The sequence below is a fragment of the Centruroides sculpturatus genome, unplaced genomic scaffold (assembly GCF_000671375.1).
Source record: "Centruroides sculpturatus isolate CEXI.00-Female unplaced genomic scaffold, Cexi_2.0 scaffold440, whole genome shotgun sequence".
Classification (NCBI taxonomy): Eukaryota; Metazoa; Arthropoda; class Arachnida; order Scorpiones; family Buthidae; genus Centruroides; species Centruroides sculpturatus.
In genome coordinates this window covers 52,047-74,511 of record NW_019384633.1, presented here as the reverse complement: position 1 = coordinate 74,511, position 22,465 = coordinate 52,047, and the positions used below count along the sequence as shown (strand labels likewise).

Below are 22,465 nucleotides of genomic sequence, written 5' to 3'. Positions count from 1 at the left end.
GAGCTACTCTCGCTCCGTTTGTTTTTTACAACCTCTTTTCGTCCCGCCACCTCGGCATCTACACAATTACATTTCGTTTATTTGAATTATCAACATATATTACATTACATTTAATGTTTATTTAAATCATCAACATATATTACATTACATTTCTACTTCAGATATACTAATAATACATTCTAATAATACTAATATATCCTAAAAATAGCAGATTGTCATTGGCAACGGCAAAAGAGTGGAAACATCATTCACACTTGTTCGAAGAAAGTCCATTGTTCGTCTCACGTAACTGCTGAACGGAAAGTCCGTTGTTCGCAGCAAGTCCGTTGCTCGAGTCACGTAACGGTCAAACAGAAAGCCCGTTATTCGCAGCGTCCGTTATTCGAGGCGTACGTTATACAAGGCACCACTGTACTATAATAATATAGGATTTCTATAAATAAATGATATTTAAAAAATAATTAATGCACAAAAATGGATATATTGGGTTGTTCAGAAAGTAACTTCATTTTCTTATTACTAGAGGAATTAGATGTATTTTTACCAGCCAATTTCATTTTAAACCACATTTTCATTACATATTTTGACAGCTGACATTTAAAGGTGTATTTGTAAAAAATTTTGTTTCATTCTGTACAATTTTCTTTTGGTGTCCCATCAAATATGGAAAATTGAAAGCATCATTTTAGGCATATTTTGCTTTTTTATTACCAAAAAATCAAAATGCTGTTCAAGCAAGAAAAAAGTTGTGGTACATGTATGGAGATGATGTGTTGAGAGAAAGACAGTGCCAAAACTGGTTTACAAGATTTCATTCTGGCAATTTCAATATTGAAGATGCACCACGTTCTGGATTGTCAGTTGAAGCCAATGAAAACAAAATAAAGGTACTGATTGAAGCAAACTGCTGAATAACAATGCGTGAAATCACTAACAAGGTGACCTTACAGTCTCAGAAATTCAGTTCGGGGTGAGACTTTGCAGGTTAGTAATATACCTCAAGGGTGTCCTCCTAGAAGAATTGTAAAGCGCACTAGCCAGAAGATTCCGAGAAAAAGGGCTCTAAAGTTTTAAGCGCAGCTCATATACTGGTCGATTTTACACTATGGTAGCACAGCGAAATGGGTGAGTCTGTAAAGAACTCGCTTGCCAAGCGGGCAATCTAGGTTCGTCCTACCTTTGGCTAACTTGTTATAATTTTTAAAACAATTAAAAAAAAAGAAAAAAGTTAGCCGAAGGTAGGACGAACCTAGATTGCCCACTTGGCAAGCGAGTTCGTTACAGACTCACCCATTTCACTGTGCTACTATAGTGTAAAATCGACCAGTATATGAGCTGTGCTTAAAACTTTAGAGCCCTTTTTCTTGGAATCTTCTGGCTAGTGAGTGCACTTTACAATTCTTCTTGGTGGACACCCTTGAGGTATATACTACTAACCTGTGAAGTCTCATCCCGAACTGAATTTCCGAGACCGTAAGGTCCCCTTGTAAGTAATAACTCGTAACCGAATGGGTGAAATTATATAAGATAATGTCATAATTTTATTTGAGAAGAATTACAAAAAAATTTTGGATAATTCAAAGGCGTGTTTATTTGGTCCTTCCAGTTTCAAAATAACGAGGTTTTATCGTATTGTTAAGTTAGCATGTGCATCTTGTACCCAAAGTGATAATGCTTTTAAATTTGTAGAATTTAATATGAAGTTTGTCAAAAATGTTCTTTTAGTTTGGTAACTAGAAAACAATGTGTAAATCCACATAATAATAATTACAGCTATCATGATAGATAAAGCAAGAATTCAATTCATCCAGTAAATTTGTTTCTAATCTTATCTCTGTCTGACCTTATTGACTGCATAACCAAAAGGTTCCTGTTAAAAACTATAATGTAACCATTTCAGTTAAGGAAAGACTTTAATATTGAAGCTAAAACTTGCATGGACTGGCATGCAAGCAAGTTTGCCAGTGATGCAGAATATAACTTCTTAGACCATTATCTAGCAATATTCTTTTATTTCTTTGGTTAATATTAACTTTTTGAAGCAGATTATAAATGGAGACAAAGCAGCAAACGTTACATATAAGTTATGAAAGAAATTGTCCATTGTAATCATCCTCCAAAAATAGCTTCTGTAAATCGACACTGTTTTATAAGATTAAAACTAATAATTGTATACCATTCTAATTGTCTTTGAGACAATGAGAATGAAGTCCTTTATATTCTAAGCTGTCACAAAGTGTTGATAGACTTCATTTTTTTCTCATTATATTGGGTTGGCAGTCTACGATACATACACTAAGTGTGATGCATAGCGGGTTCCTAGACTTATGGCACAGAAAAACAACTCTAGAATGGATCTTGCAAAACACAACAGCTTCAGGATGATCTTATGTTAGTAAATACTCTGGAAAACATCAATAAGGTATCAACTGCTTGTTTTCCCTCTCAAGTAATCCTTATTTATATAAGTTTAAAATTAAAAATATTCTAAATTACGTCAACCAAATCACCAATTTAGGCATAAGTTCCATAAAAAAATATTTACATTTGCGAAGTACATAGACGAGGTCGTAGAAGGCCCGGCTTTAAGTGGCAGAATTTCGTGGTGCTACTGCTAAAAATTTTCAAATAGGTTAGTTTTATGATCCCAGTTTTTTACAAATTTACAATCGAGATAGTAGATTACAGTTCAATGGTATGGGGACATGTTTGTTTATATACCAAAAATATCTTATAATAATGAAAACATATTTTTTTTTACAAGGTGTGATGTGTTTGATCACTTAATAAACGTAATAAAATTTAGTTTACTTGTAAATTAAGAATTTTTGGTGTAATACAGTATAACGTAATAAAATGTATATTTTTCCCCGGCTTAAAAATTATTAATCAATCAGATTTCATTATTTTACATGAATATCTTCACAAATTAACAACTTAATAGAATCTGGTTAAATATTTAGCAGAATTTTAAAGAATTACTTTATTTATATTATTATAGATTGTAATGTTTATTTATTATACTTTGTATTGCAAAGAATTTTGAAATATTAGTTAATTTTGGGTCCTGTAAATTTTGTATGACTGCTAACTTGGATAATTGAGCTGAGCAAGTGAAGCTCATTTCTCTATGCTCGAATGTTGTTGGATTTCAATAAACTCCTCCAAAACTGCCCAATTGAAATTTGGTACAGATGTCGAGTCCCGGTTGGTAAATGTCATAAGCTATTTGAAATCTCAATTGTATTGTGTCGTCGAGGAATATTGCGGGAGGACTCTACCGTAGAGTTAAGCCAGTCTTTTAGGTACTTACAAAGCGTGCGAGGCAGTTTGGTTCTGTTTAAGGCATAAACAAATACACTTTGCTCGATTTTTGCTCGGCATTCAATTTAACGTGACTTGTTGAATCTAAATTCCAGTCTAACGCCTCTGTTAGTTTGTGTATTTGTAAATATCATTGCCTGGCAACATGAAGTTCAAAAGCTTGTACACACGGGCTTGAAAGGAATAGTTCCCAAAATCAGATATCATTGCTTGTATTTTGAAATGCACTAAATAAAATTTAGATATGAGCATAAATCTTGCTTGGCTCAATTTACTCGCGTCAAAAATGAGCACAGTTCTAGTTTAATCTGACAAAACGGTTGTTTCTTATTTCAAAACTCCTAAATTATAGGGTATTATTATACTATAATTAAACCGAATTAGTTTACAGGATATTTTTTATAATACTGTATATAATTTCTAGTTGATTGATTCTTACAATTTGAGTATTTTGATATAAATCATTTTAATGTGTGTTATATATACTTTTGTAACGATTATATACTTTTATGTTTTAAATATTTTAAAAGCAAAATTTTAATCGACATAATCGTAAAATGAATCATTTTAGGCTCCTAACGTAAGCCTGACATGCAACGAATTGGAGTTCAGCGCAAATGGGATCGGAGCCAAGGGACAGAATCAATACTATTTCACGATTAAGTTTTATCAGAATGTCGATCCCAACGTAAGTAACAATTTCAAATTTAATCTTTGTTAATGCGATGAATTTATCGATAACTTTTAAAGTTATGTCGACAGTACTATTAAATTTAACAGTAAAGTTGTAAAAAATATCAATAAAAAAAAGGATCCTAAAACAAAACAAAAATTAGAAAAATGTTTATTACACTAACTTACTATTAAATTTTATAAATTTAATAATTTTTTGCTGTGATCAATTTTGGTATTTCTAATCTTCTAAATTTGGAAAATAGGAATTTTGCAAATGAAATATTAAGAGAATTACATTTCTGTTCTTCTCATTACATAATAATAGAAATTAGCATTACATTTCTTTTCAATTTAGGCATCTGTTTTTACTTTTTCTATAACTTTCCTGAAGAGGAATTAATGGTAATGTCTCTGAATGAGAAATTGTTATTCTATTTTATTTTGAGGGATTTCTGCAAATCTTGATTAGAATAAAAATGATACAAGCAAAACTTTAGATAAAGTAGTTTATCTTGCATGTGTATACACAGTCTTCCAAAAAGAATTCTGCCATTTTAAATTATTGTAATTATATTACATTACAACATTCTCGGATAGTAATTGTTAGAACATAGGAAAACTGTCCGAGTTTCACATTTGGCCGATATGATTTTCCGATGTGTGCATGTGTTCGACATATACTCAGATTTTTCCTTCGCTCTCCGTGGCAGATCCGTTGTCACTCTTCCCAAGGCAGCCACAATTCAATGGCTCCTACAGATTACTTGTGTTGCACGGTGATGAGCGATTCTGAATTTGCAAACTGCAGAACGTGAGCACCTTCTCCGTTGCCATTTCGGCGTTAAAGTATGATAAGCACTCCACTCTGTCGATTGTCGTGCATCTTGTATTTCTTGGATAATAATTATGTTAATGTAACATTTAGCTTACAGTAACTTAATGGTAATGGTAGCATTTATTTTGAAGACCCTGTATATTAGATGAACTGAATATTTAAGATTTTTTTTTTCCAATCTGAGCAGAGGGCTAAAGTTTTATTCATTAGTATTTTGAATCTTTAGATCCAGATTGTATATAGATCTGTCTAAATGTCTTTCTCATAAAAATGCTGTCTTTCAGTTCAGTCCAAAAATTTAAGGAGTGGTTTAAAATTTAACATCAAAATTTTAATTTTGAATCTGTTCCTTTCTTTTGTAACATGTCTCGTTTTCTGTCGTTCTGTAGATGATCCTTATTTTTGTGATGTAATTAGTTCCCAGAAAATTATAACGAGTTGTCATTGAGCCAAACTATCTTCCATAGGTTTGCTATAATACTGTACATTGAAATTATATTCCTAGAAATAGAGTTACGTGATACTAAACAGATTTATTATACTTTCCTGTTGGATTCTAAGATAGATATCAAGGAAGATTAACAAGAAATATAGTAAATTACATCCCTTGATGTTTTCCTGTATTACCTTTACTTAATTTTATCTTTAAGGAAATAACATATATTTAATGGTTCTGACAGAGATTAAGTGAAGTATTATGTCAAAAGTTAATTTTTATTGGGAATTCATTTATATAAATTTTATTATTATTTACCAAGGATAGCCAATATAGAATTACGGATCGCGAAGTAGATTTCAGCATAGTGAAAAAGGAAGAAGAGTGGTGGCCCAGACTGATTGCCGAAAAGAAGAAACCGGTGTGGCTGAAGATCGATTTCGATAGGTTAAAAACAGAAGACGACGAGTCGGACAGTGGAAATTTACTCGAAGACAAAAGGGTGAGCGACTTTAAAGCATTCCACATGTATTGCTTTTATACTTAAATTAATTAATTAAAACATTTTTAATACATTCAATCTGATATGTTAACAAACATCTTGAAACATGTAGTAAAAAATAAATACATTCGGCTTCTCGAGCCATATAGAGATCCTTTGAAGTATGTAACTGATGGAATTGAGATTACAAGAGACATTACATTTGTCATGTTTTATTTGAAAAAACATTTTGAAAATAATTTTCAGTTTAATTAGTTTATGTATTAAGAATTAAAATTTTTTCAGATATATAATGGATCATAAACAGAAAATGAATAAACAAAAGAAGAAAGTTGTTCTTGTTTTCAATGAAGAAGAAAGACGGGATTATTTAACAGGATTTCATAGAAGAAAAGAAGAAAGGAGGAGAAAAGCAAAAAAAGAACTTGAGGAAAGACAAAAGGAAGAAAAAAAAAAGTTAAAAGAAGAAAGAAAAAATCTACTAAAGGAAATTTATTTGTCTCAGAGAACTGTTCCAGAAGTAGAACATTTAGTTGAACCAGTTACATACGAATTAAATGATCATACAGTTACCGTTACCTCTATTGAAGAAATTGATTTTGTTGGTCAAGATGGCACAAGATTAGGTCAGAATACTTTTACTCATAACAGTGATATGGAATCATGTGAAGAAGATAAAGTAAAGAAAATAAAAAATATAAAAGATTTGACAAAAAAGTTAAAAAAGAAGGAACAGCAAAAGCAGAAATCAAAGAAGCATTTTAAGAAACCTCAAAGAAAACATAATTTCAAAAAGAAAGGAAAAGTGAAATCAAGTAAACTTCAAAAAACAAAAAATTTATAATAGTTTTATAAATTGAAACAAGAGATTTTATATTAAATTTTGTTAAATAAGTACGAGTATTATAAAGAGACATTTATTGTAATAAAGTGCATATTTCAAATAAAAAAAAGTTTATTAATTAATGTTTATGGACATTGAAATGTTGGAGTTGGTGATTTATGCAAATGTTGATTATTGAAATGATTAAATGCCAGAAAATATTTTGATTTTTGGGAAAGATTTAATTGTTGTAAAGTAAACAGTGAAGTTATTCATACTGTATTAGATAATTTTAAATTTATACAATAGCAGCAATCTTCCACAAATAAAAATAACTATAACAATATTATGACTTTANAAATTGTAAAATCGATCCATTTCCCTCTCCAAAAAATATATCACTTTATTTCAACTTTTTTTTTTTTTTAATTTTAAATTCACTATCCTATTTGAAGAGCCCAGATTGGGTTAACCAATTAGTTAAATTAGTGTTAAATAATAATTTTTTTGAATTTCAAGGTAAATATTACCGCCAATCGGAAGGGGTATTCCAATGGGATCCTGCATAGGTCCTAGATTGGCAGAGTTGTGTATGATCACAACTCTGCCAATTGATAAAGAAATCAACAAAACCCGAGGCATAATAAGTTATGAAAGATATGTAGATGACTGTTTCATCGTCTACGATAAAAGCATACTAGATATTGACTCTTTTGTTTGTGAAATTAATTTAATAAATAAAAATGTTCAATTCCAATGTGAAAAAGAAGTAGATAATAGACTGAATTACTTAGAACTTACTATTGTTAGATTAAGTAAAATTTCGGCTCTTTCGTCAGGGTTTTATTTATGTCCCCAATTCCCTAATCGGTTAATTATTTAACTATTTCTTAAGTAGAAATAAATCGAAACCGGTTACTTTGTACTCGAATATTTGTAGTCTTGGGAAAAAAGTGGAAAGACAAATTTTTACGACAACGGATACATAAATCGTAAATTTAAGGAAAATAAATTCTAGAGCTTTTTCTGTACCTCGCGCATCTCTCTCATTCATTAAATTCAATTGTAAATGATGTTACCAAAGTAACAGTTAATTTTTTAACATTGGACAAGAACGATTTCGTACATCCCCTTATAGATGGGACGTACGAAATCTTAATATCACTGGTTTGACATTGAAATCCGTAAGTAATATAAGATGGGAGAGCAGAATAAATATATCAAATATTTTATTGGAATTTTTTAAACTCCTGGGGGCCAAATATCTAGCATGCAGGCGTCTAACAGCCCAGAACTGGCCGGATAGCCGCGCGGTCAAGGTGGCAGTCTACCGCTCTGGGGGACTTGGGTTCGAATCTGAACGGGTCGAAAAATCTCCAGGAATTTTTCGGGAATGGTCCATTCGGATATGTCGGGTCTCGCCCCTCACCACCCAGCTGCCCAATTGTGGGCCTGGCCGAACCCATAATGCTCTTGCTGAAAGAGGCCCTCTTAGTATCCAAAGGGCGAGAAGAGTTAAAATAAAGAACTCTTATCCATATAATTTTTTCTATACTTGGTGTTTTTTCAATGATCTGAATTTCTTGAATATTTATATCATTAGGAAGATGCAAAGAGGGCCAAATATTGTTCGTAATGAAATTTGGACGAATTCATGGAAGTAATTTGTTTCTGAAAAAAGCTTAATATTTTAATATTGGCCAAATTATTCAACATAATCGTTCAATCATATGTTTTATCATTTACAGATCGTTCATTAATCTGTCCGCTATTACAGCGTCTACAGCAAGAGTGAATAGATAGTTTCTATAAGCGAAATTTACTTTTTTTACGGAAGTGCCAAGTTAGTTTGTTGAATATTCAACAGGTCGTTGAGACCCTTGAGCTCAACGGTGAACCAACGCTGACATCACGGGTTTCAATGGACAACTCAACGGTCCATTTAGAAACGTCATTTTCTCACTGTCTTTCTTTCTTTCTTTTTCTTCTCTAATATGGAAATTACAATCAGTGCTTATATATTCAGTTCAGAGAAATAAAAATTAAGAATAGATTAACTGTGCCAATATTATACTAAATTATTAATTTTAAGCTTGACATTGTTGATTTTAAAGATGAAAATATTTTAATATTTCATATTGCATTATTTGTAGAGGGCGTTTCTATCGTTTCGTTTCTACCACGTGGTGTGTATATTTGTGTATATTATTAGGAAATTTAGTTCCTTTTATATAATCAATTTAATAAATCTAAAATTATATATTAGAAAAATAGATAATCTTGCAAAAAATATGCACATGATATATTTTATTTCTGTAAAAACACTGTCAGTGTGCAGAAATTAATTCAATGATTATAACATGATTTGTCACGTTAGTTTTAATGCTAAAACGTAATTTTTTCATTATTAATTTTGTTCTTAGTCTTTTCTTTTAATTGGGAAACTATTATATATTTAACGAAATTAATCATTTTTCTTTTGATATAGATTTGTGTGAACACGATGTGTAGAAGTGACTTTCAGGTAATTTGTATATATGCACATTACTCGTAATCCAGGGTTTGCAAACTGTCTGTTCGTTAAAGCTTCATATCCAGCATGCAGCCTTGATTTCTAAAAATCAATGTTTCTAGCATCTTGCGGGGATTAAAACAAAAACGTTCAAACATATAACTGTTTACATAAGTCATATAGGCCTGGCAACAAAAGAGCCTTTGTTATAGCCTTTTTTTAATTACAGTATGGTTTGGTTTCCCAAATAATAATGGCTTGCATCTAATATATATCTATTTGACTGATTCTTTAAGTTTGAGATCCCTGCCCTAAACAAATTACCTAAAACTAACTTTTACAGACAGAATATACTTTGTAATAACAGAACACTGTAAATATTTTTGAAGTTTTTCAGTTATATTAAAAGCAGAATAAATCATTACTAAATGTCTTTGGCTGCTGAGACATTTATTTACTTATAATGTATTAATGCAAGATATGTGGACAGTTTACCATCAGCATGGAAGTTCATTGTAAAAAAGAAGCTTTTTTATAGAAACTCCTAGTTACCATATTTACTAAGATATATTTTTGTGTATTGTTTATCTATCTTCCTTTTCTCTGTAGCCTTAGATGTAAGTCCTATAATTTCAGTACTTTAACATCTTTGCAATTTTCAGTTTCAGCACTTTAACATCTGAAGGTTTCCAATGACAATGACTTTATTCGTTTAATCTATTATCATCATGATTGTCATCATTAGAAACCTGTGGATATTAGAAGTGCCATATTGAAATTCTTAGATATATGTGTAAGGCTTACAGAGAAAAGAAAAAGAATTTCAGCATTCCTTATCCACATAATCCTAATTTTATATTTATTTTATTTTACTTTATTTTTCTGTTAGAATTTTAAATTTTCATGTTAATTTTAATTTTCTTTATGTTGGAATTATTGGAATTATTTTTTACATATTTATATTCAAATATGTAAAAAATTTACGTTTGAATATTCTATATTTATTGTATTTTATTTTGAGCAGTTTGTAACTGATATACCAAAATCAGTCATCTGAAGATTAGGCTGAAAATATTAGTGTATAATTAAATAAATGTCCCAGCAACCAAAGGTGTTCAGTGATGATTTTAGTAATTCTTTGTGTTGGGTGTGGATTTGGTTAGCAGAATAATCATTCAATTTTATTTAGTCACCAAGACAATGAGATGTGACAACAATATTAGAAGTACTAACAGTAATATTTTTCATAATTTAAGATATTTGCTCATTTGATAAAGGTAATAATTAATATGATAAATGGACAAAATTATGAAAACAGACTTCTTTTTTAAAGATTAACCACTCAGCAGTGACCAATGGATGTATCTGTCAATGGCGATTGTGTGACAGTGGTGAGGGATGGATATATCTGCAAAATTCTTTTGTGGATATTGCCAAAAACTATCCAAAAACTACTGCAAAAAAAAAATTCACATAAAAAAGGAATTATGTAAAAATAAAAAAAGACCTTTCTTTACTAGTCGTAACTATTTACAAAATCTTTTTCCGAAACAGTAATGAGAAAAAAACATATGGAAAAACTTAAAAAATTTCCCACATTTATTCTCCATTGATATTTATTCTCCATCAATGTTAACCTTTCAGCAGTAGGATAGCACCTACTGCTGAAAGGTTAACATTGATAGTTATAAATTTACATTAAATAATTCTAAGTCATCAAAAATTATCTTAATATTTCTTATTTGAATATAGTTAAATATTTATTTTTATAAATAAACTAGCAGAAGAGCCCGGCATTACTTGGGCAAAAAAAAAAATAACCATAAACATTAAGGATATTAGATTATAAAAATTATTTAAAAAATATGAGGAAAACTCCTCAGCTTGTTCTGACATTAGAGGTGTGAATAATCTCTACTGTCAGAACAGGCTGAGGATTTCTTGGTATTTTTTTAATTAATTTTTTAAATTGGAATTTTTTGCCCCATTGAATAGTTTTTAAATTTTATTAATTTTAAATAAAATATAATTTAAAGAATATTTTTTCAGATATTTCTGAAGTATACCTAATTCATATAGAAGCTATTATGGTCCATTATATACCTTTTTATTATATAAAACAATGTTTTTTCCCTCTAAAAATATAATATGAAATATATCAAATTCACATTATATTTTTGATTTATGTCACAAAAGCAAAAATGTAACTTTTTATATGGTTTGATTTATAGTGGTTGAAGTCCCACACTCTGCCAAGTTAGATTTTTAGAAATAAAATTTAACTTGAAATTGAAAAGATTATTTTAATTTTATACTAAGCAAGTTTTATCAGCTATTACTAATTTTTAAATTTTATTTTTGATTTTTAATATGCAAAATCATTAATAATAATTGACATTTTCTTTTTCAATGCATAGAATGGCATAATCTGAAAGTTCTTGTTGCATTGTGGAATGCAAAGGAATTTCATAGTATCTTTCAGGATTATTTGATACAGCTCTTCAAGGTCAAATGTGTTTGTGTGAGAATAATTTTTCTTACATATGCATAAATATGCATTAGTTCTTCAATTAAATTAATGCTAACATCTTCAGGATAAGTTAGCATCAGCATACTTTGATCTTTCTGACCTGTAAATCTAACAAGAATAATAGTTTTATGATGCCTTTGTAAATCTATCCTCTTTGACTTATAAAACCTCTAAAAAGTCCAAGATTGGAAGAAAACTTTCTGTACAAAATTTTTCTCTTGGCAATAGCAAATTATTAGCTTCTGTTGTAATTCCACCATTAATGTTCTTAGGCCTTCACTTACCTCTTTTGCACATTTGTAAACATCTATCAGCCTATCTTTTGCTTTTATTTCTAAATCATCAAAGATGTTTCTCAGTTTTACAGTGTAATTGCCAAATGATATACACAAGCTTACACAAGTGTCAAGTGTTGTGCTTTTTTAGACCATCTTAATCAGTTTGTAAAATTGATTTAAATACAATTCCAGAATTCCAACATGATTACAAATTAATTCATTCATTTTGTAACATTCTGAAACATCAGTATATATTATTTCTACTGCATCAGTCAGTGAATCTTAATTTGTTTCTATATCTGTAACTGTTTCATGTGCTTTACATTTAATATCTGATAAACATTTTATCAATGATGAATTCACGACATCATCACAGTTCATTCTTTGAAGCAGGGTGAACAGTGTACATTTTTGTGGGTAGCAAAGAAATTAATATCATCTAAGCCAGGGCTTCTTAAACTTTTTTTATTCACAACCCCATTTATGATTGTGATTTTTTTCGTGACCCAAAAAATATAAAATAAAGATATATACAAATTTGCAAAAACATTAATGGTGTACTACCACAGTTCACTCTTGTGTTACAATGGAACAGAGACAACTGAATACACTGAAAAGCAACAACACTACTCTAGTTCACACTATAGTGTTGCTGAATCATTGTCTCGCTGCACCAGAAGTGACACAAAGCACAACTCACAAAACCTATGACACAATGTGTGCCATTTTCAAACTCTCACAAATTATTTTCAATNGTTGAAAAAACCAAAACACTCGAAATTCAATGTCAGAACGCACGAAAAAATCAAACTCGTTTGAACGCTCGAATGGTTCTGACTACATCGTGCGTGTTCTGACATGCCCTTCGCTGCCGAAGTAAACACACTCATTGGAAAACAGGTATTTGTTTGTTCTCACGAACTCTTCAGAACTCTTCAGAATTCGCATCCACAGTAACCGTAGCCTTAGGCCGAGCGGTCAAAGTGGCAGCCTACTGCTCTGGGGGACCCAGGATCGAATCCGGACGGGTCAAATAATCCCAGGAATTTTTCGGGGATGGTCCGATCGGATATGTCGGGCCCCGTCCCTCACTACCCGGCTGCCCCATTGTGGGCCTGGCCGAATCCATAATGGGCTTGCTAAAAAGAGGCCCTCTTAGTGTCCACAGGACAGAAAGAATTTTAAAAAAATATCAAATGATACAAAAGTTTGAAATAAATATTATTAAAAAATAGTTTTTATTTCTAAAAAATAACAGAAAATTTAGAAACAATTATTATTGTTATTTATTTTATTTTTGTATTTCTATAACAAAATCCTTGCAAAAGTTACCTTGGGCGCCTCTAGCGGCTAGTTATAAAGCACTAAGGAATGCGTGAAAGGCATGCTTGATATAAATTATGAAACATTTAAGACAAATAACTCAGTATTATTATAACTTAAATTATAAACCACGATTATTTATAATACCAAATAATGGTAAGAGATGTTGAAAATGAATTTCAATTTATAGTGTTTTTAATATTTATTTATAAAGTTATATTTTTTTAATTAACATACATTTGTAAGATGATATTTGTGCTCTGCAATTCTAACTTTGAGTGAGCATAAAGTTGAGCCTATATATTCCACATTGCAAAATCTACCGTCTCTCAAGGCGATCTTGTAAACCCCTGGAATTCTGAGCAAGTTACTATCCTTCCCGTTTTTAAGGATGTTAAAGATACAGTTGCATCTGAATGTTAATTGTATATTCCCATGTTTTGCTATTTCTTTATATATGGTGATGGTAATCTAGAATGATATGGCGTGTGTTCATGTGATATGTGTACTTACGGGTATTACGTATTATTAGCATTCATGGGGTGTATGTAGTTAGAAAGGGCCTAGGTTATATTCCAAATCAGGTTCTTTTGATATCCGTGAGTAATAGCTACCTGCTCCAGGTGTTTGAGTTGTTTGATTGTATCTGTGTAGTCCGTACAATGTATAAAGGCCCTTTTAGTGAGGGCTCTGAATGCCACTATTTTATATATCTATGGTTCATTGGAGTTTGCTGGTATAAATAATGGTATGTATATTGGTTTGTAATAAACATTGGTGTGTACACGGTTATTTTCGATGTTTATCGTTAGATCTAGAAAATGTACACTTGTATTGTTGGCTTGATCTAACTCTACATTGAGACCATATGGTTGCCCCGCGTTTTTTTATGCAGCGAGAGTGTAGCGAAATGACGTCACAAGCAGTATTGGCCAATTAGAAACCAGTTTCAGTGTGTTCGCTGTAAAGCGCTTCTCGAGCGCTGCATAAAAAAACGTGAGGTTGTTGTTAATTTATGTAATGAAGTTATTAATATCAGGTTTTTCTTTTCACATAATGATAATATCATTGACATACTGTCTGTGCANTCTTAGTATCCAAAGGGCGAGAAGAGTTAAAATAAAGAACTCTTATCCATATAATTTTTTCTATACTTGGTGTTTTTTCAATGATCTGAATTTCTTGAATATTTATATCATTAGGAAGATGCAAAGAGGGCCAAATATTGTTCGTAATGAAATTTGGACGAATTCATGGAAGTAATTTGTTTCTGAAAAAAGCTTAATATTTTAATATTGGCCAAATTATTCAACATAATCGTTCAATCATATGTTTTATCATTTACAGATCGTTCATTAATCTGTCCGCTATTACAGCGTCTACAGCAAGAGTGAATAGATAGTTTCTATAAGCGAAATTTACTTTTTTTACGGAAGTGCCAAGTTAGTTTGTTGAATATTCAACAGGTCGTTGAGACCCTTGAGCTCAACGGTGAACCAACGCTGACATCACGGGTTTCAATGGACAACTCAACGGTCCATTTAGAAACGTCATTTTCTCACTGTCTTTCTTTCTTTCTTTTTCTTCTCTAATATGGAAATTACAATCAGTGCTTATATATTCAGTTCAGAGAAATAAAAATTAAGAATAGATTAACTGTGCCAATATTATACTAAATTATTAATTTTAAGCTTGACATTGTTGATTTTAAAGATGAAAATATTTTAATATTTCATATTGCATTATTTGTAGAGGGCGTTTCTATCGTTTCGTTTCTACCACGTGGTGTGTATATTTGTGTATATTATTAGGAAATTTAGTTCCTTTTATATAATCAATTTAATAAATCTAAAATTATATATTAGAAAAATAGATAATCTTGCAAAAAATATGCACATGATATATTTTATTTCTGTAAAAACACTGTCAGTGTGCAGAAATTAATTCAATGATTATAACATGATTTGTCACGTTAGTTTTAATGCTAAAACGTAATTTTTTCATTATTAATTTTGTTCTTAGTCTTTTCTTTTAATTGGGAAACTATTATATATTTAACGAAATTAATCATTTTTCTTTTGATATAGATTTGTGTGAACACGATGTGTAGAAGTGACTTTCAGGTAATTTGTATATATGCACATTACTCGTAATCCAGGGTTTGCAAACTGTCTGTTCGTTAAAGCTTCATATCCAGCATGCAGCCTTGATTTCTAAAAATCAATGTTTCTAGCATCTTGCGGGGATTAAAACAAAAACGTTCAAACATATAACTGTTTACATAAGTCATATAGGCCTGGCAACAAAAGAGCCTTTGTTATAGCCTTTTTTTAATTACAGTATGGTTTGGTTTCCCAAATAATAATGGCTTGCATCTAATATATATCTATTTGACTGATTCTTTAAGTTTGAGATCCCTGCCCTAAACAAATTACCTAAAACTAACTTTTACAGACAGAATATACTTTGTAATAACAGAACACTGTAAATATTTTTGAAGTTTTTCAGTTATATTAAAAGCAGAATAAATCATTACTAAATGTCTTTGGCTGCTGAGACATTTATTTACTTATAATGTATTAATGCAAGATATGTGGACAGTTTACCATCAGCATGGAAGTTCATTGTAAAAAAGAAGCTTTTTTATAGAAACTCCTAGTTACCATATTTACTAAGATATATTTTTGTGTATTGTTTATCTATCTTCCTTTTCTCTGTAGCCTTAGATGTAAGTCCTATAATTTCAGTACTTTAACATCTTTGCAATTTTCAGTTTCAGCACTTTAACATCTGAAGGTTTCCAATGACAATGACTTTATTCGTTTAATCTATTATCATCATGATTGTCATCATTAGAAACCTGTGGATATTAGAAGTGCCATATTGAAATTCTTAGATATATGTGTAAGGCTTACAGAGAAAAGAAAAAGAATTTCAGCATTCCTTATCCACATAATCCTAATTTTATATTTATTTTATTTTACTTTATTTTTCTGTTAGAATTTTAAATTTTCATGTTAATTTTAATTTTCTTTATGTTGGAATTATTGGAATTATTTTTTACATATTTATATTCAAATATGTAAAAAATTTACGTTTGAATATTCTATATTTATTGTATTTTATTTTGAGCAGTTTGTAACTGATATACCAAAATCAGTCATCTGAAGATTAGGCTGAAAATATTAGTGTATAATTAAATAAATGTCCCAGCAACCAAAGGTGTTCAGTGATGATTTTAGTAATTCTTTGTGTTGGGTGTGGATTTGGTTAGCAGAATAATCATTCAATTTTATTTAGTCACCAAGACAATGAGATGTGACAACAATATTAGAAGTACTAACAGTAATATTTTTCATAATTTAAGATATTTGCTCATTTGATAAAGGTAATAATTAATATGATAAATGGACAAAATTATGAAAACAGACTTCTTTTTTAAAGATTAACCACTCAGCAGTGACCAATGGATGTATCTGTCAATGGCGATTGTGTGACAGTGGTGAGGGATGGATATATCTGCAAAATTCTTTTGTGGATATTGCCAAAAACTATCCAAAAACTACTGCAAAAAAAAAATTCACATAAAAAAGGAATTATGTAAAAATAAAAAAAGACCTTTCTTTACTAGTCGTAACTATTTACAAAATCTTTTTCCGAAACAGTAATGAGAAAAAAACATATGGAAAAACTTAAAAAATTTCCCACATTTATTCTCCATTGATATTTATTCTCCATCAATGTTAACCTTTCAGCAGTAGGATAGCACCTACTGCTGAAAGGTTAACATTGATAGTTATAAATTTACATTAAATAATTCTAAGTCATCAAAAATTATCTTAATATTTCTTATTTGAATATAGTTAAATATTTATTTTTATAAATAAACTAGCAGAAGAGCCCGGCATTACTTGGGCAAAAAAAAAAATAACCATAAACATTAAGGATATTAGATTATAAAAATTATTTAAAAAATATGAGGAAAACTCCTCAGCTTGTTCTGACATTAGAGGTGTGAATAATCTCTACTGTCAGAACAGGCTGAGGATTTCTTGGTATTTTTTTAATTAATTTTTTAAATTGGAATTTTTTGCCCCATTGAATAGTTTTTAAATTTTATTAATTTTAAATAAAATATAATTTAAAGAATATTTTTTCAGATATTTCTGAAGTATACCTAATTCATATAGAAGCTATTATGGTCCATTATATACCTTTTTATTATATAAAATAATGTTTTTTCCCTCTAAAAATATAATATGAAATATATCAAATTCACATTATATTTTTGATTTATGTCACAAAAGCAAAAATGTAACTTTTTATATGGTTTGATTTATAGTGGTTGAAGTCCCACACTCTGCCAAGTTAGATTTTTAGAAATAAAATTTAACTTGAAATTGAAAAGATTATTTTAATTTTATACTAAGCAAGTTTTATCAGCTATTACTAATTTTTAAATTTTATTTTTGATTTTTAATATGCAAAATCATTAATAATAATTGACATTTTCTTTTTCAATGCATAGAATGGCATAATCTGAAAGTTCTTGTTGCATTGTGGAATGCAAAGGAATTTCATAGTATCTTTCAGGATTATTTGATACAGCTCTTCAAGGTCAAATGTGTTTGTGTGAGAATAATTTTTCTTACATATGCATAAATATGCATTAGTTCTTCAATTAAATTAATGCTAACATCTTCAGGATAAGTTAGCATCAGCATACTTTGATCTTTCTGACCTGTAAATCTAACAAGAATAATAGTTTTATGATGCCTTTGTAAATCTATCCTCTTTGACTTATAAAACCTCTAAAAAGTCCAAGATTGGAAGAAAACTTTCTGTACAAAATTTTTCTCTTGGCAATAGCAAATTATTAGCTTCTGTTGTAATTCCACCATTAATGTTCTTAGGCCTTCACTTACCTCTTTTGCACATTTGTAAACATCTATCAGCCTATCTTTTGCTTTTATTTCTAAATCATCAAAGATGTTTCTCAGTTTTACAGTGTAATTGCCAAATGATATACACAAGCTTACACAAGTGTCAAGTGTTGTGCTTTTTTAGACCATCTTAATCAGTTTGTAAAATTGATTTAAATACAATTCCAGAATTCCAACATGATTACAAATTAATTCATTCATTTTGTAACATTCTGAAACATCAGTATATATTATTTCTACTGCATCAGTCAGTGAATCTTAATTTGTTTCTATATCTGTAACTGTTTCATGTGCTTTACATTTAATATCTGATAAACATTTTATCAATGATGAATTCACGACATCATCACAGTTCATTCTTTGAAGCAGGGTGAACAGTGTACATTTTTGTGGGTAGCAAAGAAATTAATATCATCTAAGCCAGGGCTTCTTAAACTTTTTTTATTCACAACCCCATTTATGATTGTGATTTTTTTCGTGACCCAAAAAATATAAAATAAAGATATATACAAATTTGCAAAAACATTAATGGTGTACTACCACAGTTCACTCTTGTGTTACAATGGAACAGAGACAACTGAATACACTGAAAAGCAACAACACTACTCTAGTTCACACTATAGTGTTGCTGAATCATTGTCTCGCTGCACCAGAAGTGACACAAAGCACAACTCACAAAACCTATGACACAATGTGTGCCATTTTCAAACTCTCACAAATTATTTTCAATATTTTGCATTGAAATCTCGCAACCCCAAGATTTTGCTAAGTGACCCCAAATGGGGTCGCGACCCATAGTTTAAGAAGCCTTGATCTAAGCAGTCAGGCCAACTATATAATACTAGATTTACTGAGTGTTCAGTATATTAAATGAGATTACATACAGTAGATCCCGCTATAAGACGGTAGATACGTTCCGTTCTTTATGAATCAATTTTGTAGGAATCACAGTTTACGTACTACGGCAGTTTGAAAGGTTTTCTTCCATAAAATTAATCGATTCTAGACTAATTTGACTCAACATTTCCAAAATACGTATATTTTTTTGGAAATAATCCGTATAAACTACGTTATAAACAAAAAATTGTAGGCTTACTTACCGAGTGTGCACCATTCGACTACGCCCGTTGCTAAAGCTTGTTTTTGTCGCGGAACAGTGCATCAAACGGCGGCTGCGATTTCTGATATTATTTTTCTGCAAAAACTTTGTTGACCTTTGGAGACATCATTAATATAAATAATTTTTATGGCTGTTGAATAAGAAATGTTTCTTTCACAAGAAACGTATAAAATTATAGTGCTATATTAGACTTACGGTACCTAATTTACATACTGTACAGACGATAGCTAGCCTAAACTCTCCGTAGCGCCACTAGACGGCGAAAAATATATATATAATTATAATAAAGTTACAATAAATTAAGTTAATATATAATTATATATATAGTACCTAATTTATATATAATTATATATACAGACGAAACTAAACTCAATTTACCCACCTAAACGTCTGTAGCGTGGCGCTACGGATGGCTGGAAAGTAGTTCGGCTGCCTGATGACGTTTTACGTAATTATAGGAGTTTTTTTACCGTTGTGTACAGATACCGCCACAATTTTTTCGCCGTCTTATAGGAATCGTAACTATAGGAAACAGTTTTATAGGGTGATCTACTGTATTTAGTTTAATTTTGATAAGTCTTGTAAACTGGTGTTTTGAATAAATGCTAACAGTTCTAGCCTATTCCACCAGAAATAATTTTTATTAAACATTTTTGGGGCATTTGGCAACATCCTCAGGATCAACCCATTAATGAAATAAAAAAATAATACAAAAAAACTACCTCAAGTAAATAAAAGTAAAAAGAATATATCAAATAAAAATGAAGCAAAAATACACTATAAAAGAGCATAACACAGTAATAAACTAAAATAAGACATAATGTCAGTAGTCCTTTTACTGGTTTAAAATGTACTTTCATCTGTGGACAGGCAATCCTGTGTTTATGGTTAATGCATAAATTTTTCATAGTTGTATATTGTTATCTTTTCCAATGGTTTTTCTGGTGGCTTGACTCCTGACCATCGTGGGAGTTCTGTGTTATCAAATACATACTTTTGATTCATCTGTAAACATAACTCATTGTCAATTATTAATAGTCCTATCTTTATGATTTTTGGTCATTTCATACAATCTTTCTTTTGATTTTTTTCTTACAGGACTTTGTTTTAGCTTTAGTTTTAGTGGTAAGTTTTTTTGCTAGCCTCTTCCTTAATGTTGTGTCTAATACATTAATATCTTTAATTAATCATTGATCTCATTAACACCTTTTGAAAATGTTTGGAATGTTCTGAAGAAAGTAGTTTCTGAAAAATAGATACAACCATAGAAGAATTAAAGACAACACTAAAACAATTATGATCAGAGGTTGATCTAGAACTATGTAAAAAACTGATTTCTACAATACTTTAAAGTAATTACAATTGTAATTACGTGTAGAGCAAAAGGTGACCTTACAAAATATTAACATCAATATTTCATACTTTTGTTTAATGTTTTTCATGATTCCATACTTTTGTTAAACTTTTACTTTGTTTAAAATTCTGTAACTTTGTAATTAATGCAAATATCTTTATGCTGTTTAGTGTGTAAATACTTTTAACAATTGGCAAATATAATAGATATATTAAAGTTCAATAATATATTTTTGTGAATTTGATTATCTCAGGATCAAAAGCATTTTTCCACAACAATTTCAAAATATTCCATATTTTTGTTCAGGGAGTGCATATTCTTTGTTTCTGAAGGAAAATGTATTTTTTAAAATAAATTCTTTTAAGTATAGATTTAATGTTTGTGTCATGAAAATTGTTAATGTTCAAATGGTGTCATGGAGAAAAGTTTGGTAACCACTGCTGTGTCATTAAATGAGGAAAAAGTTATGGCAATAAAAGATGGCAATACATAAATAATTTTGCCTAAAAGTAGATGTATTTATTGTATAAATTATGTTAATATAAAAATAATTTTATATTATTCATTTGGCTAATAATTTTCAGTTTAATTAGTTTATGTATTAAGAATTAAAATTTTTTCAGATATATAATGGATCATAAACAGAAAATGAATAAACAAAAGAAGAAAGTTGTTCTTGTTTTCAATGAAGAAGAAAGACGGGATTATTTAACAGGATTTCATAGAAGAAAAGAAGAAAGGAGGAGAAAAGCAAAAAAAGAACTTGAGGAAAGACAAAAGGAAGAAAAAAAAAAGTTAAAAGAAGAAAGAAAAAATCTACTAAAGGAAATTTATTTGTCTCAGAGAACTGTTCCAGAAGTAGAACATTTAGTTGAACCAGTTACATACGAATTAAATGATCATACAGTTACCGTTACCTCTATTGAAGAAATTGATTTTGTTGGTCAAGATGGCACAAGATTAGGTCAGAATACTTTTACTCATAACAGTGATATGGAATCATGTGAAGAAGATAAAGTAAAGAAAATAAAAAATATAAAAGATTTGACAAAAAAGTTAAAAAAGAAGGAACAGCAAAAGCAGAAATCAAAGAAGCATTTTAAGAAACCTCAAAGAAAACATAATTTCAAAAAGAAAGGAAAAGTGAAATCAAGTAAACTTCAAAAAACAAAAAATTTATAATAGTTTTATAAATTGAAACAAGAGATTTTATATTAAATTTTGTTAAATAAGTACGAGTATTATAAAGAGACATTTATTGTAATAAAGTGCATATTTCAAATAAAAAAAAGTTTATTAATTAATGTTTATGGACATTGAAATGTTGGAGTTGGTGATTTATGCAAATGTTGATTATTGAAATGATTAAATGCCAGAAAATATTTTGATTTTTGGGAAAGATTTAATTGTTGTAAAGTAAACAGTGAAGTTATTCATACTGTATTAGATAATTTTAAATTTATACAATAGCAGCAATCTTCCACAAATAAAAATAACTATAACAATATTATGACTTTATATTATAAAGAATATTATGCATAAATTAGATATTTTTTAATATTCAACTGAGTACAGAATTGTGGAAGAGAACTTCACAGTAGAAATAAAAATTTAAGCATAAGTATTAATATAATTATTGACCTTATTAAAATATTAACTGAGCAAAATTTTCTTTAAAAATTTAAGAATATAAAAGAGTAAATGTAAATAAGAAATTATATTGTGTGTATTTTTCAAAATTTGCTGATACCATATTAAAATTAAAAATTCAAAATTTTTTCCCAGTTTAAACTCAGTCCAACATGAATGA

General features: G+C 29.6%; 2 protein-coding genes across 4 annotated transcripts; both read left to right on the top strand.

Moving 5' to 3' along the window:
- Nucleotides 1–6,057: 6,057 nt before the first annotated feature.
- On the top strand, nt 6,058–6,906 carry LOC111625828 (nucleolar protein 12-like). The gene has a single exon (XM_023369065.1). The coding sequence runs from the start codon at nt 6,065–6,067 to the stop codon at nt 6,614–6,616; it is 552 nt and encodes a 183-aa protein (XP_023224833.1). The 5' UTR covers nt 6,058–6,064; the 3' UTR covers nt 6,617–6,906.
- An 8,090-nt stretch (nt 6,907–14,996) lies between these two features.
- LOC111625814 (nucleolar protein 12-like) lies at nt 14,997–22,133 on the top strand. Of its 3 annotated transcripts, XM_023369048.1 has the most exons (3): nt 15,100–15,229; nt 15,326–15,361; nt 21,279–22,133. In XM_023369048.1, the coding sequence occupies exon 3, from the start codon at nt 21,286–21,288 to the stop codon at nt 21,835–21,837; it is 552 nt and encodes a 183-aa protein (XP_023224816.1). In that variant the 5' UTR covers nt 15,100–15,229; nt 15,326–15,361; nt 21,279–21,285; the 3' UTR covers nt 21,838–22,133. The 3 variants fall into 3 exon arrangements, with proteins under 3 accessions (XP_023224817.1, XP_023224815.1, XP_023224816.1); XM_023369049.1 differs by lacking the exons at nt 15,100–15,229; nt 15,326–15,361 and adding an exon at nt 14,997–15,023; XM_023369047.1 differs by lacking the exon at nt 15,326–15,361 and having other exon boundaries at nt 15,061–15,229.
- The last annotated feature ends 332 nt before the right edge of the window (nt 22,134–22,465 follow it).